Source organism: Dromiciops gliroides, chromosome 4 (assembly GCF_019393635.1).
Source record: "Dromiciops gliroides isolate mDroGli1 chromosome 4, mDroGli1.pri, whole genome shotgun sequence".
In the NCBI taxonomy this organism is placed as follows: Eukaryota; Metazoa; Chordata; class Mammalia; order Microbiotheria; family Microbiotheriidae; genus Dromiciops; species Dromiciops gliroides.
In genome coordinates this window covers 28034104-28050184 of record NC_057864.1, presented here as the reverse complement: position 1 = coordinate 28050184, position 16081 = coordinate 28034104, and the positions used below count along the sequence as shown (strand labels likewise).

General features: G+C 38.5%; 1 protein-coding gene across 2 annotated transcripts in view; it reads right to left on the bottom strand.

Moving 5' to 3' along the window:
* The window catches only part of FAF1 (Fas associated factor 1), a 427555-nt gene that overhangs the window by 229042 nt on the left and 182432 nt on the right, over positions 1–16081 (bottom strand). For both annotated transcript variants that reach the window (XM_044001590.1, XM_044001591.1), the window contains exon 7: positions 5264–5369. In XM_044001590.1, coding sequence (XP_043857525.1) covers positions 5264–5369 — 106 coding nt within the window. The remainder of the gene's footprint in view (positions 1–5263; positions 5370–16081) is intronic.

Genomic DNA, 16081 nt, shown 5'->3' with positions numbered 1-16081 from the left:
CAAAACGGGCCGACCAAGGGCATCTTAAAGCAAAGCAAACATTAAGTTTTGCGATAAAATGGGCAAGTCCCCTTCTGGCAGCAGCAGCCGCCACGAGGAGGAATCGGATGAAAGCTGGATTTCCTAGGGGCTGGTGTCCATATTTAAACACTACAAAAAAAACTGCCCGGGGAAAGAAGCGACCCCATCACTGGGCTGCCTAAGAGGGCTGGCTGGGTTTCACCAGCTCTCACTTTCAAAAGCAACTTGAAACTCACAGTTAACATGAAGATTGAAACGGCAAGCTCATAATTTCCTTCGCTAAAAGCTGAGAGAGCTTTGAATCCATCTCACCCTTAGCTGAAGTGGGGGAAACGCCTGCTTCCTTGCCAACACAGTCTTCATGATTTCAAATGGTTTTTAAAAACCACTTCTTGAAACATACCCATGAGAACCATTTAATTCTAATCTAATGCCCCGCGAATTTAGGGGCAGCCCATTTCCCACCTCCCTTGAAACTTTCCAACAAGAAAGCGACACCCTTACTTGGTCTTACTGTAAAGCATTTGCAAACCTTGTTTCAAACTCTAACCCACTCTTAGAAAAGTACTTTCCGATACTAGATTCCACAGTTTATGTGCAATTACATACATGAGAAACCACAGTTTATGTGCTCTTACATATATAATTGGAAAGACTGGTGATAAATATGAAGGTTTTAAAAAAAAAGTTAAACAAATCTAGTGGGCAAGATTTAAATATTAAAGCTTTGATTATCACACAGAGGTGGAACGGGGCCTAAAATAGTCTGTGGGTTTGAGACACACCATAAACAAAACACCCTCTCACAGTTTGGACCATGGGAGGCTTTTCTTTTCAGATTAAGGGTTAGTCTAATTTATCACAGCATAATTCTTTAGCACAGATGATGACTGACAAATATGACTCATGTACACAGTTCATGTCTTGTTGCAGATTTCTGACCTTTGCTGTCTCCCTTTAATTCTCACTTGAACAATTATTGGCTTGCTAGTGGGTTTGTTAGACAAGTTCCCATTAAGGAAAATGTCTCCCAGAAGAGTATAAGAGATACCTTTAGATGGGTCAATTTTTATTATGATAAGCTAAATAAATATCAACTATGAATAGTGATGTTACTGAGGGTTGTGGGGAATGAAATTTTCAAGGATTCAGACCTTTCCAGCAATGACTTACAGACCTTATTAGCAGAGATGACAAAAAAAATACTTCCCAACCTACAACAGAGATACTGAAGGTCTCTTATCCTTGCCCCACTGGGGGCACCTAGTTGGCGAATAGCAGATGGAAATAGGGGCAGAATTTTGCCTGCTATTTCAGCATTTGCAGTACTAAGACAGACAACTGGTCAGTTTCCAAGAAGAGTTTGGCTAGATTTTAGGGACACTAATTATTCCCTTCCCCACCTGTGTTTGGGGTTTAGGATTATGCAAATTACATTTTTAACCCAACTCAAATGCTTTTGATTGCAACCAGTAAAATCTATTAATACTATAATAATGCAAAATATATTTTGACATTTATCCTCACCATAGCACATTCATTCAAATATGGGTGAGCTTATTTTCATTTTCCAATAAAATTAATTAGTTTTAAGTGAACTTCAGATAAGGTGCTGAAGGAATCAAGGAATCATAGTGATTTTTTACATTATTTAGTTACTTTAGTTGCAGATGCTACTGACAAAGTGATAGGGAGGAAAAAGCATTTTTTCTTAGAGCCAGTCGAACCCTCTTTCCCCTCCCTTCTGTCTCCTCTGGCATCTCGATTTTACTCGCTTCTCGAGAAGGATTCATTCCTAGGACTTTAAATGAACAAATAAATTAAAGCAGGAAAATATGTTAAAGAGCTTCAATTGAGAGAAGCCCACTTCAACATCTCTTGGCTGAAATGGAATCCTAGAGCAGAGTTGCAACCACTTGGGGATTTCCTAGACAATAGCTTACAGAAAGCTCTGCCGAGCACCAACTCTCATTGCTTGGGGTCTACTTGCACGAACATATATGGCTGCAGAGTCAAACCATTTTGGTGCCTCCATTTCTCTCCCTCACTGTTTGTCCACAATTGTCACATCTCATAAAAACAGGTGATCAAACATGCCTTCATCTCTCAGTCATATTTCACTAAACAGAAATTCCATTCAAAAACCAGACCCGCCTTCCAATGTAACGTAAAGACCTTCCATAATGGGGTACCCAAACAGTGCAATGAAAACTGATGAGGTTTTCTTGATACATTAACAGGTTAGGAGTTACTCCCTTGTACCAGGTTAAGATAAATGAAAGCAGATTTCTGTAACATGAGGCAGCGTAATTGTGATTTAGGAAATCTAGCATTATGTCTCTATGTTAATGATATAAAACACACCCATGGGCTAGTTACACAATAAAGCAGCAGATAAGTCCCAAGGTTCTTCTTGGTTTCACACCAATCTAGCAGGGATTCAGTCTTCTAGCAGAAATGGCTGCATTTCAGCTCTGACCCCCCTGAGCCTGTGGCTGTTGCTTCTGAGTAATAGAAGCTCATGGCAAACCATCAGTGACTCCCCAAAGAGGTGCCTCAAAACTGCTGGAAGAGGTCAGAAGAACACTGGGTGCTACAGCCTGTAAAGTTTTACTGTATAAGAGGGACAAGGGGAAGAAAAGCACCTGTTTACTACTAGAATGGTGGTGGACAGGAAGGAGCGGCTTGAAAACAACACAGGCTCTTCCATTTCTTAGCTATGGCCAGCACAATCTAAAAGATTTTAAAACTCAGTGGAAAAACAGAAGCCCCAGTAAAGAGAATAAACTATGGAATAATGAAGGTGCGCTCATTCTCGCTCTCTCTCTCTCTCTCTCTCTCTCTCTCTGCAAAACTCTTCCAGAAATCACTGGTAAACTATACTCAGAAAACAGTCTGAAAAAATATTTACGACTTTCAAGTCACTGCAGCCTAAAAATATATGTGACAATCCAAATACCAAACCCTGGAGAGACAGTTGCATCCAACTGTGGCGAACAATGGTACATTTATAGAATTTTAAATATTTCTTTTAATAATTAATGGAGTCATTTTGAATCCTTCTGCATAGGATATCAGGTGTGAGCAGATTGCATTAACACTGCTTAAACATTTCAACTTGTCAGTATGGCCAACTCGATTTCGGAAATATTTGCAGTATTTTCCCATCGAAACAGTAATAAAGGAAAAATAAATATATGCCACTACTTTATAATCACCGAACATTAATGAATATTTTATGTCTTTTTAAATCTCCCTGTTTAATTTAAAAGGGTGAAATTAAGTCTCCTTCCTGCAATATGCCAATTATCTGTAAATCAAACAATAACTTGGCCATTATGCTCCTTTTTGTTAATAGGAGAGAAGCTCATTTGAAAGCACTGAACGGCATTTGTAGACAATCTAAGGAGAGTCCTTTCTGCCCCCTTGTGGGAAGAAGTTGCATCTCCGACAAATGACAGGTAAAATACCAAGTGAATCATAAAATCTACCTATGGCTATGGTACTTTCAATAAGAAAAAGGAGGAATTCTCTATGATTTTCCCCAAGAGAAAAGTAACACTGTCTCAAATAAGGTACAATGAATTGGAAGAGCTTCTGATATTGAGCCATGAGGCTGAATTCCATAGCCAACCTCCTCTACTCTCTCCCTATGTTTCTTCCTTGAGTGAGTCCCTTCCTCTGTCCACACCTTGGTTTACTCCTCTGTTGGGTTCTTGGATTCTTTATCATGTTGACTGCTCACCACTTGGGCATTTGGATTTTTCAACCAAATAAATCTTAACTTATTTTCATCTTGTGGGCATGTGCAATGTGAAATGTTAACAGCATCTAAGAAATGAACATAACCATATCCTTCAAAGATCCCACTATTCACAAGAACTGCTCAAGCCTTTTCATATTAAATGTACTGCTCTTCAGAAAAGCCAATCAAGGCCACTGTATTTCTCTATTTCTGTTACTGAAACATTTCCCTTGTTTAAAAAAAAAAAAATTTACTCTGACCACAAACAGCACTTGAGGAACACCTAAGTACAGTTACTTCTTCTGGTAGCTGCAATATAATGGGGGCTTTGAACAAGAATATTCTAAAATGTCAAGAATAGAAAACATCCGTGATGCAGGTCAGAAGTGACACTGCTTATTTTTATAGCCCTCCTTCCCATGGAAAAAAAATGCACACATGTGAAAAAGCCCAGACTGTAGTGTTGTTAAATAATTGATTAAAGTTATCAATATTTAAATTTACTTGCCCATATAATTTGTTTAAAATACAGAAAGAAATTATACAAGTAAAGTTCATAGCAGCTTGATCTACTTCTACCCATTTCCCAGGATGAAGCCTGGTCACTGGGAACAAGTGCCAAATGACGCAAATGACATTCCGACTTTAGTTGCTTGCATAAAATAGCCAATCTCAGGGGGAGCAGGCAATCCTTAGCAATAGCTTTGTTCTTACTTTTTGTCATCTGCTAGATCACCAGCAGTTCACTGAGCCTTGGCATAAGGCACGCCTCACAACCACCACCCTGGGCATCATTTGGTCTGGGAAATACCTAAGGTTAAAAGCCTGATTTAGGTCCAGAAAGTTTAATCCCGAAAAAAGCCTAGCAATGTAGCCTGTCACTTACAATCTGGAATCCTAGGCTACACGTTGGTTAGTTGCACACTGACAAAACACCATGTGGCAGGGTTCTGGTGCTCGGCATGGTGGGTTCATGGGCACACCCAGGGTTACTGCTTCTCTTTAGGAAAGGAGGGTTCTATTTCTAAGAGTGGCTCTGGTTGGCCATTTTGGAGTGGGAAATGATGCCATGCTTATAAAATATCAGCACCTCTTTTCCCTGTCCCCTCAGTTGCATGGTGAGTAACCAAAATTTGAGGAGGAAACAATTCTCTAAAATATATCCTGTTAACAAAATGACTTTTCTCAACTCTTCTAATGAATATTTCTACTATTTACTCACTATTACATCATAAAATATGACATTTAAAAGACTTTCTTTTCGATAACATTAAATAAGAGTATTTTAAGAATTATCAAAAGCTCCCATCTATCTTTTGAAGGTCAGGTCATTTAGTTTATCTACAGTAATCTTTGATGCTCCAGTTAATTAAAATTAAGAGCCCAGTAATGAAACCTAAAGAGAGCTTCCAGCCAGAAGAGAGAAGCCCTCTTTAACAGGGTCAACATGAGCTCTAATGAGCTCCTTCTCTTCCTCAGCTGTGAGACAGAACTCACCTCCTGGATGGTACTGCTTCCCGAGAAGTTCAAGCTGTACTCCCGCTGGACTTCTCGATGGGTGACAATCAGCATGAAGTTCTGATTTAATGACTCCTGCAGGGCACTGAAAGGGTTGAAAGAAAAACAAGGAAATCAGGGACAAGCGTGTTCTAGCTTGCTGAGCAGCGAGCTACAGAACCCTCAGGAGGACCCTAACCTCGACATCGACATGTCCAGGCACAATGTGAGCATCTTGGCAGTTCTGAAAGGCAAGAAGCCATGCTGAGGATGACCAAGGGGAGCTAACCTGTTAACTCCTTCTCTACCAAAGTGAGCAGAGTCAGTTGCCTAGAAATATTTTACCTACAAAATAAAATGTTAATATAGAGAGCCATATGCTGTCTTCATTTTTATTAGCACCAGCATTTATCTTTCAGTGGTTCAGATGGGCAAGAGCACCTGACATGACAAGTCCAACTTAAATTCAAAGGCGACAGAAAGCACAACTCTGGACCAATCTTATAAGAATTAGATGGAAGAAGAGAAATAAAATGTTGTGTCTGACCAATGCACAGAATAGAGTTTACAGTAATAATGACTGCTTCAACTTATATCACACCCTAAGGTTACAAAGTGCTTCCCTTACAACAATCATATGAGGGAGCTGGTAGGAATATAATTAGCCCCATTTTACAGATGAGGAAATAAGGCTCAGAAAGGCTGTAATATTTGCCCAAGGGAATATTACTATTAAAAGAGTGAGCAAAATCCAAAAAAGAAGTACAGGGAGAACACTATGAAAAATGAAAGGAAAATGAGATCCCTTTCACCTAAGAGAAAGTTGGTGGTGGAAGATGTTAGGATGGTTTTATGAAGGAGGTGGTAACTGAGATAGGTCTGAAAGGGAAATATTTCAATATTGAAACCTATATAACTTTTCAAATTCATATGTCAAAACACTGTCAAAAATATTCTTCAACCCGGGACTCACCAATACAAAGAAATTGACTGTGCCGTTACCCAAACTTTTCAGTGATGTACTTTTTTCGCTGTAGGAGAAAATGCCCAGGGGATAGTTCCACACTTAAGGAATCCTTCCTTTCTTTGCTAATTTTTTATTTGGATTTTGTGTTTGGGAAATGATGGTTAATATGGGTGAAACATAAAAGAAGCTGTCATGTTTGTATGTATGGGGACGGGGGTATTTACATGAAAAATGTTTGGGGCTGGTGATGGAAAAGAGCAGAAAATGATGATAAGTCACATTTACTTTTTGATATAAGACTATATAACATTGTTTACAATATTTTGTTGATCTGGTTTCTTTTATTTCTATCACTGTGCCGTCTCAATCATTCCCCTCTGCTCCCTTCACATAAGCAACAGAACCTTCCTCTTGTAACAAATAAGTCAAATGAAAGAAATCAACACATTGGCTGTATCTGACGATGCATGACTTATTCTGCACTTATAGTCCACCACCTCTCTTCCAAGAGGCAGGAAGGAGGTTATGCTTCAATATTAATTCCCAGAAGGTGTAAATAGCCATTGCATTGATCAGAGTTCTAAAGACTTTCCATATTTTCTTTTCTATTATTGTGCTCAAGGTGTAAATTATTCTCCTGATTGTGCCTACTTTACTTGGCATCACTTCATTCAAGTGTTCTCAAGTCTCTCTGAATTCTTCATATTTATTATTTCTTACGCCCCAATATTATTCGATTATATTCATGTGTGATAGTTTTCCTTAGCCATTCTCCAATTGTTTGGAACCCACTTTTTTTTTAGTTATTTAAAAGAGTACTGCTATAAATATTTCTGCATAGTTATAAATATTATGTAATATTTAAGACCCTTCACTCTGGACCTGACCTCCTCATACATATTCCTGGTTGTAGCATCACTGGGTCAAAGGGTCTACATAGTTTGATGGCTTTTAAAATAAAATGCCAGACCAGCAAAGATGGCAGAGTAGAGGGAAGCAGTACAATGCATCTCTGCCCCATAAGTACCCCAACAAAGACCCAGAAAGAACCCTACACAGTCATGACCTAGAAACCCAAGAGGAAAAAATACAGTGAATCATTTTTACAGCCTTGGTCAGCTGTAGGAAGATGGATGCACAAAAGCCTGAGGGCACAGAGAACTTCCCAAGCCAAGAAGCATCATACAGAGGCTTCTAGCCTGGGGAATAATCTAGAACCTGTAGTTAGGCTCTGGGACAAGAAAAGGTCGCGGATCCTGTAGGACAAGGGCTGACTGACTCAGTGCCAGGAGCAGGAGCAGAATCCAAGTGCAGCTGTACAATATGGACCACAGAGCCAGCATATCCTACAGGAGATCTGCATTTAAGGAGCTATAGTCCAGCTACTACAAACAATGATAGGCCTGAGGGCCTGAAGGCTATGGACTTACTGGGCAGTGGCTGAGAGGCTTTGAACCTACATTTGGGTCTCAGATTCAGCATTCAGTCAGGTCTGAGATCTATGGCTGAGTAAAAAGGGTAGGGAGCTCCGACCAAGGTAGAGACTGTCAGGTGTGCACTCTGACCTAGTAGAATCTTCCAGCTAGCTAACTGGATGAGGCCAACAGGAATCCAAGAGTTCCAACCAGCAGCAAATTTAAAGTGCTGTCACTCTAACCCAAATGGGTCAATAGCTTGCAAAGTTCAGATCAGAAGAGCAATCATAAAACCATGCAATGAATCAGACTACTCCGAGGGCAGGGCCCCAAAATGAGATGTAACTGAGGTCCATGAAGAACATACTCAGTATCCAAAGACAGCAGCCACAGGACCAAAGAGAATAAAAAACAAGATGAAGAAGGGCCCAGACATTCTCCAGAAAGGTCCAGTAGTTTCCGAAGCCTAACCCTAACACAAAGTCCCAGGAAGTAAGGCTGGAAGAATAAGTAAACCAAAAAAAGAAGATTTTCACTAGGAAATGTTATTATGATGACATCAAGATACCAAAGACACAAACCCAGAAAAGGCACAAAAAAAACCTTCTAAAATACATACAAGCAAAGCCCCACAGAAAAAAAGGCATCTTAAACACAAGGAAAACTGAAACTGCTAAGAGGAAGAAAAACTTAAAAAAAAAAAAAAAAGACTTAAAAATTACTTAACTAAATGAGTACGCTAAAGGAAAGAATTGGGGGGAAAAAATTTAACAGCTTACAAAACCTCACCTAACTCCTTGAAAATTAGGATGGATGAAACAGAAGTTAATGATTCCTCAGACAACAAGAAATATTAAAATAAATTCAAAAGAAGAGGAAAAAATGGAAGAAAACATAAGGTACCTTGCATCAAAAATAACTAACCTAGAAACAGATCAAGGACAGATAATTTAAGAATCAGTGGACTTCCCTGAAAGCCATGATCAAAAAAAGAAGGGAAGCCTCATATTGCAAGAAATTATTAAAGAAAACTATGCAGATCTCTAAGACATAGAGGGAAGTGAAAATAGAAAGAATCCACTGGTCACCTCCAGAAAGAAATTCCAAAGTATAAACTCCCAGTAATGCCATAGATAGAATATACAGCTTCCCTGTCAGACAAAATCAACAGCCAGCAAAAAAAGAATTCAAGTACTGAGAAGCCATACAACCAGGATCACACAAAATTTAGCATCTATGATTATAAAGAAGGCAAAAGATAAGGGGGTTAGTATATGTACAAAAAGCTGGGTATAGAAGAATACGCACATAAATTAACAGGGAAACAGGAGGGGATAAGAGGGAGGTTACAGTGGGTTGTGAGAAGTGGAAGGTTTAAAAATTAAGAAAGGGTAAGAACCTGTGACTGGAGCCTGGATGAGGGAGAGAGAAGTGAGACAGAATTTATGTAACATTTTATTTACAAAGCACTTTACATGTCATCTCATTTGATTTTCACAACAATCCAGTAAATTAGATGTTACCATTATCCTCTTTTTACATGTGAGGCTGAAAGAGGTTAAGAGAGTTTTCCAAAGCCTGACAGCTGTTAAGTAACTGAGGCAGAATTTTAATTCATGCCTAACTTCAAGTCCTATAATACTCAGAGTATATTCCTCCTTCCTATTCATTACCCTTTTCTTCTTAGTGAGGAGGCAGTGGAAAGCAATGAGAGGAACAAATATAAGAAAACAGGATTGATGGAAATATACAATTAATTATCATAATTGTGAACATGATGAACTTATCCATAAAACAGAAGATAACAGAATGAATTAGAAAGCATATTCCAACAATGATGTTTAGAAGAAATACACCTGAAACAAAAAGTCACTCAGAACAGCTAAACTCATAAACAGCAGGAATAACAACCATGATCTCAGGCATGGTAACAGCAAAAAATAAACTTGATCAAAAGAGATAAATGGGGAAACTAACATGCTGAAAGTTATCATAGACAATATCATCAATATTTAACATATATACAACAAATGAGAGCACATAAATATGTAAATGACAAGTTGAATGAGTTACAGTGAGAAAAACAATAAAACTATGATAATGGGGGACATACCCCAATGTATGCCCTTGAGACCTAGGCAAATAAACTAAAAAAACCCCTAATAATGAAGTTAAGGACCTGAATAGGATTTTTGAAAGTTAAATATCAAAGACCTCTGGGGATGGCTGAATGGAAATAAAAAGAACTATAAATGTAACTCAGTAGTACATGGCCCCTTTATAAAAAGTGACCATGTATTTAGACATGAGAAACTCATTAACAAATTCAGAAAAACAAAAATGTCACATATTTTTAACTGACTACAATGCAATGAAAATTATACTTATTAAAAGGCTTCTGATGAAAGAATTAAAATTAAAGACAGAATAACTTAATCATAAAGAACTGTGGATCACTGAAACAATAATTTCATCAACAATAAGACAACATACCAAAAGATTCAGACAAAACAGTCCTTAGTGGAAAATTTATATTGCTAAGCACTTTCCTCAACAAAAGAGAGAAAGAATAGATCAATGAATTGGGCATTAAACTAAAAAGACAAAAAGGAACAAAAAAAAATCCCCTATAACACTAACAAACCGAAAAGGGAGCAGACAAAACTTAAAGAAAAAGCTACTGTGAGAGAGAGAAAGAGATAGAGACAGAACGCGTGTGCATTAGCTAATTTGGTACAAACAAAGAAAGAAGAAAACCAAATTATTTGCCCTTCTGTATGCCAATAAACAACTTAAATGAAGTGAATAAATATTTACAAAAATATAAAATGCCCATATTAATGGAACAATAGAGAATTTAAATAACCCAATTTCTATTCTGAAATTTCTTATTCTAGAAATTGAACAAACCTAAATAATAAGCTTGCAAAGGAAAAAAATTCAAGGGCCAGATGGATTTATAAGTATATTGTATAGAATATCCAAAGAATAATTAATTCCAATATCATATAAGCTATTCAAATAAATAGGAACAGAAGGAGTCCTACAAAATTCTTTCAATAATGCAAAAATAATCTTGATACTTACCCCATAGAGACTTAAACCAGGGAGAATCAAAGTAGAGAAAGAAAAGTAAAGATCAACAATCCTAAGGAACTTTGTTGCAACCATTTTAAATATGGCAGGGAGACTATAGTAACATATTACAAATATTATACATTTTGATTATGTTGGATTTATAATAGGAATGTAGGATTAGTTCAACATTAGGAAAATTATCAACACAATAGACCATTTTAACAACAAGAGCAAGAAAAATCATTATTATATCAATAGGGACAGAAACCTTTTTATACTCATTCCTATTAAAAATACTAGAAAATGGGGCAGCTAGGTGGCGCAGTGGATAAAGCACTGGCCCTGCATTCAGGAGGACCTGAGTTCAAACCCGACCTCAGACACTTGACACTTACTAGCTCTGTGACCCTGGGCAAATCACTAAACCCTCATTGTCCTGCCAAAAAAAAACAAACAAAAACCAAACAAACAAAAAAAACCACCCTAGAAAACACAGGAAATAAATAGGCCTTTCCTTAATTTAAATAATATTTTTTTCTAAAACCAAGAATCATAATTATACGTACTGGGAATAAACTAGCTGCCTTTCAAAAAACAATTCCATTTTCCCAATACTGTTTGATATAGGTTTTGAAGTATCAATTCTACAAATAAGAGGAAAGATGGAAGGAAGGAAGGAAGGAAGGAAGGAAGGAAGGAAGGAAGGAAGGAAGGAAGGAAGGAAGGAAGGAAGGAAGGAAGGAAGGAAGGAAGGAAGGAAGGAGAGAATGAATGCAGCAGTTAAAATAAACATTTATTAAGTACCTACTAGGTGCTAGGCCCTATGCTAAGTAGTGAAATAAGTACAGGCAAAGAGAAAATAAAACTATTGGGTTTTGATAATGGTAGCTATGGTGGTATAATTAGGGAACCCTAAATAATCAACTGAAAAATTAGTTCCAGAAAAATAGCAGCACATAAAGTAAGTTCACATAAATCATCACCATTTCTGCATATTACCAATGAAACACAGCAGGAAGAAATAGAGAAGATAGGAGGTGAAATTCCATTTAAATTAACTACAAAATGTATAAAATATCTGGAAATCTGCCTGCCAAGACATATTCAGGAATTATATGAATCACACTATATAAAATTTTACAGAAATAAAAGACTTCTCTATGCAACCTTCTGAGACGATAAGTTTCAGAGGTGTCAACCTGCATTGAAGGATAGTTTCCTCAGCCCCCAAGTTCCCTGTGCCAATGACATCATATAACTAATTCCTACTCCTGATATTTAACTAGCTTTCTTGCTCTTCCTCACAAAACCCACTCCACTTTCTATCTTTGGGTGGCCACCTCTCAGGCCTGGAATGCACTCACTCCTCTGTGTCTCTTAAAATACTTCATATCGTACAAAGGGGTCTGCTCAAACATCTTTTTCTCGTCTCCCCCTGCCTCCCCAATCACTATTACTCTCTTCTACTACCTTGTAATTACGTTTTATATATTTTGAATATAGTTGTATAAGAAAGATAGAAATGATGGAACTACTTTGATCAGACACTTAGATGTACATGTGGCTTCTCCTCCCACCCCCTCCCCCCTTCCCCCTCCCCCAATGTAGCTCCTGAGTGTACAAGAATTGTTTCCTTTCTGTTTTTGTATCCCAGTACTCTGAGCACAGGAGTGGGGGAGAGTAGGTTCTTGACAGATCTTTGTTGATTTAAGGTGCCAATTATTTTGATTAATTCTTTTGTTGAATTGCTAGGATTTAAATAAACCATCATATCATCTGCAAACAGAGATAATTTTGCCTCCTATTTGCCTTATTTATTCCCCCAATTTCTTTTTCTTGTTTTACTGCTACAGCGTGCATTTCCACAACTGTATCAAATAATAGCAGGACGACAGAGATTTTTCTTTACTTCAGAACTTGAAAGTATTTCAGTGTTTCTTCAGTCCCAAATAACACTAACTCATATTTAAATAGTTTGTTTCTCATATTAAAGGGAGGACAGTATAGTAGAGAAAGTCAGAGTCAGAGGTCCTGGGCTCAAAACCTGCCTCTGGGGCAGCTAGGTGGTGCAGTGGATAAAGCACTGACCATGGATTCAGGAAGACCTGAGTTCAAATCTGGCCTCAAACACTTGACACTTACTAGCTGTGTGACCCTGGGCAAGTCACTTAACCCTCATTACCCCGTCCCCCCCCCCCAAAAAAAAAACCCTGCCTCTATCACTTCCTACCTGTGAACTTTTCTTAGACAGACAGACAGACATTGAGGGGGTGGGGCAACAGAGCCAGAGAGCCAGCACATGGGGGTGTGCATAGACTAAATGGTATCTAAAATAGATCTATGATACTATGATTCTCTGAAAGGTCCATTTATTCCTATATTTTTAATGTTTTCAATATAAATTAATGCTCTATTTTGCCAAAGGCTTTGGTTTTTCCTGGATCTATAGATATAATCATGTGATTTTTTAAAAAAACCTATTACTAATATGGGGAATGATAATAATGAAAATAAATTGTATTTAAGGTTTTCTAGTGATAAACTATGTCCCTGCATTCCTAGTATAAATTCAGTCTGGCAACAGTGAATGATCTCTTTAATATAGTGCAATAAGCATTTTGTGAAAATTTTATTCAATATTTTTACATCCATATTGATCAGTGATAATGTCCATAATAGTTTTCTTTCTCTGTCTGATCTCACTAACTAGGTTTTACTTGTCCCGTTCAAATAGTTACAGAGTGTCACTCAAACTCAATCCTTTTTTTTTCCATTAATTTTCATTGGTATTTTCTCTTTCTTACATCACCACAGTACCCCATGTGTCCTTTTGCTCTCTCTTCCCCCTCCCCTCCCCTCCTCTCCTCCCCTTCCACTGGAGAAGGACACACCTATTTGTTTGTTTGGTTTTTCTGATGAGGCAATTGGGGTTAAGTGACTTGCCCAGGGTCACACAGCTAGTAAGTGTCAAGCGTCTGAGGCCAGATTTGAACTCAGGTCCTCCTGAATCCAGGGCCGCTGCTCTATCCACTGCGCCACCTAGCTGCCCCCCTAATACAAGCAGTTTTTGAGGTCATCTAGTCTAATACACTCATTTCATGGACTTGACATTGAGCCCGTTTCTTCATCCGTGGAGGGGAAAAGGTGGGAGAAGACTGGAAGGTAGGAGGGGCAAATTGGAAAGGATTTAAAATACCAATGAGATCCTGGATAATTTGTTGTTGTTGTTGTTGTTGTTATTTAGTCATGTCTGACTATTTTTGAATATATTTGGAGTTTTCTTGACAAAGATACTGGAGTGGTTTTTTCCCATTTCCTTTTCTAGCCCATTTTACAGATGAGGAACTGAGGTAGAGTTAAATGACTTGCTCAGGGTTACATAGCTAGTAAGTGTCTGAGGCCACTTTGAACTCAGGAAGAGTTTTCCTGATTCCAATTCCATTGCCCTATCCACAGCTCCACCTAGCTGCCCTAGAAAATAACTCCAGTTTAGGTTAGATCCCTTTCGTGGTATTCTCAGGGTGTTCTCTAGTCTCTCCTCCCTGTGGTAAAATATGAAAGTTTTTAACAGTCGGTTAGGATAACTGAAAGACGCCAGTTTTTCAAGGACCACCCTTTTGGGGAGATGAACAGTCCGCCTGCTGCGCATGTCAGACTGCCTGCCAGGCTCTTGACTTCCGGGGTGGAGAGAACGGGAGTAGGCCCTTTTGCCTGCTTGGCAGGACTCCTGACGGCGCAGCACAGACGGTCTCTCTCTCTCCAAAGGTGGCCTTTTCGGTTTGGTGAGTTTTTATAAGGAATACAGACTAAGCCTAGACTTAAGATGATTTGTATTGTATTTCTATTTTCCTATCCTTCTAATCAACATCACCTTGTGACTATATACAATAAAGGCTCTATCTAGAAAACCAGAAGCTTCTTCCACTTACTAGTCTGGGAGATAAATTAAGGGAAAAGTTAAGTAGGGGAGATTTATGATCTAATATCCAATTTTAAATCTCACATCCCTCTCTTTCAACATGCTCCCTACCTCCCTTTGTTCTTTCCCCACTTCCCTAATGGACAGAGCACTGAATTTGGAGTCAGGAAGATATAGTCCTGCCCCTGAAGTTCATGAGCCTTGTGACCCCTGGTGAGTCACATCACTTCTCCTGACCTTTGTTTCCCCATCTATAAAATGGGGGTGATAATAATAGCACCTACCTCTCAGGGCTGTTGCTAAGACCAAGACAAAAACAAAAGTAAAGCACTTTGCAATCACCAAAGCTCAATAAAAATGCGTGCTAGTTTATCTCTATGTGTATTCTATAGGAAGCCAACTTAGTCCACTATTTTTTTTTTTTAGTGAGGCGATTGGGGTTAAGTGACTTGCCCAGGGTCACACAGCTAGTGAGTGTTAAGTGTCTGAGGTCGGATTTGAACTCAGGTACTCCTGACTCCAGGACCGGTGCTCTATCCACTGCGCCATCTAGCTGCCCCAACTTAGTCCACTATTAATACTTACCAATAGCGCTGCAATAGATAGAGCCAGGATAAAACTACCTCCACTCACTCTTGTCTTGACCTCTCCAAGAAGAACCAGTGAGCCCTGTTTTCATTTAGCGGCCATGTCTTTTGTCTCCTAGTTTCATGTACCGTGAGAATGTCAAGATTGATTCAATCCAATTTCTCAAAGATGTCACATTCAGAGCACTCAATACAAAGCTACGGATCCTAGTCAGTCCACGTGTTAGGTGAGAAGGTCTCTCAAAGAAGGCAGGATTGGAGGAGCTGAGTCCCGGAAATGTGGAGGGATAGGGGACAGTCAGTGCAAGGACATAGAGCTAGGGGATGAAGGGTCTTCCAGCATATAAGACTGGAAAGGGGCCAAGTTTTAAAAGCCAAACTGATGACTTTAGATGTGATCTTGGAGGTGAAAAAGAAGCTACCAACTGGAATGTTCTCATTCATTAATTCAGTAAACATTTATTAAATGTTTCCTGTGTATCAGGAACTCTGCAATGCACTGGGGATACAAAGACAAAAAACTAAGAATTCTCAATCAGTAGCAGTTTACATTTAATTGGGAAGAAAATGTAATTAAGAATGACAACTAATATTTACATAGTGCTTTAAGGTTTGTAAAAAAAAAAACCAACCCAACCTTTACATTTAATTTCCACAATGACCCTGGGAGATCCTATTGTTATTATCCCCATTTTACAGATGAGGAAACTTACACAGAGGTTAAGTGACTTGCCCAAGATCCCATAGCTAGTAAGTGTCTGATGTCGAATTTAAACTTGGCTCTTCCTGACTCCAGTCCCAATGCTCCAATCACTACACAAACTAGTTGCCCCAATATGTACTTAGAAAATT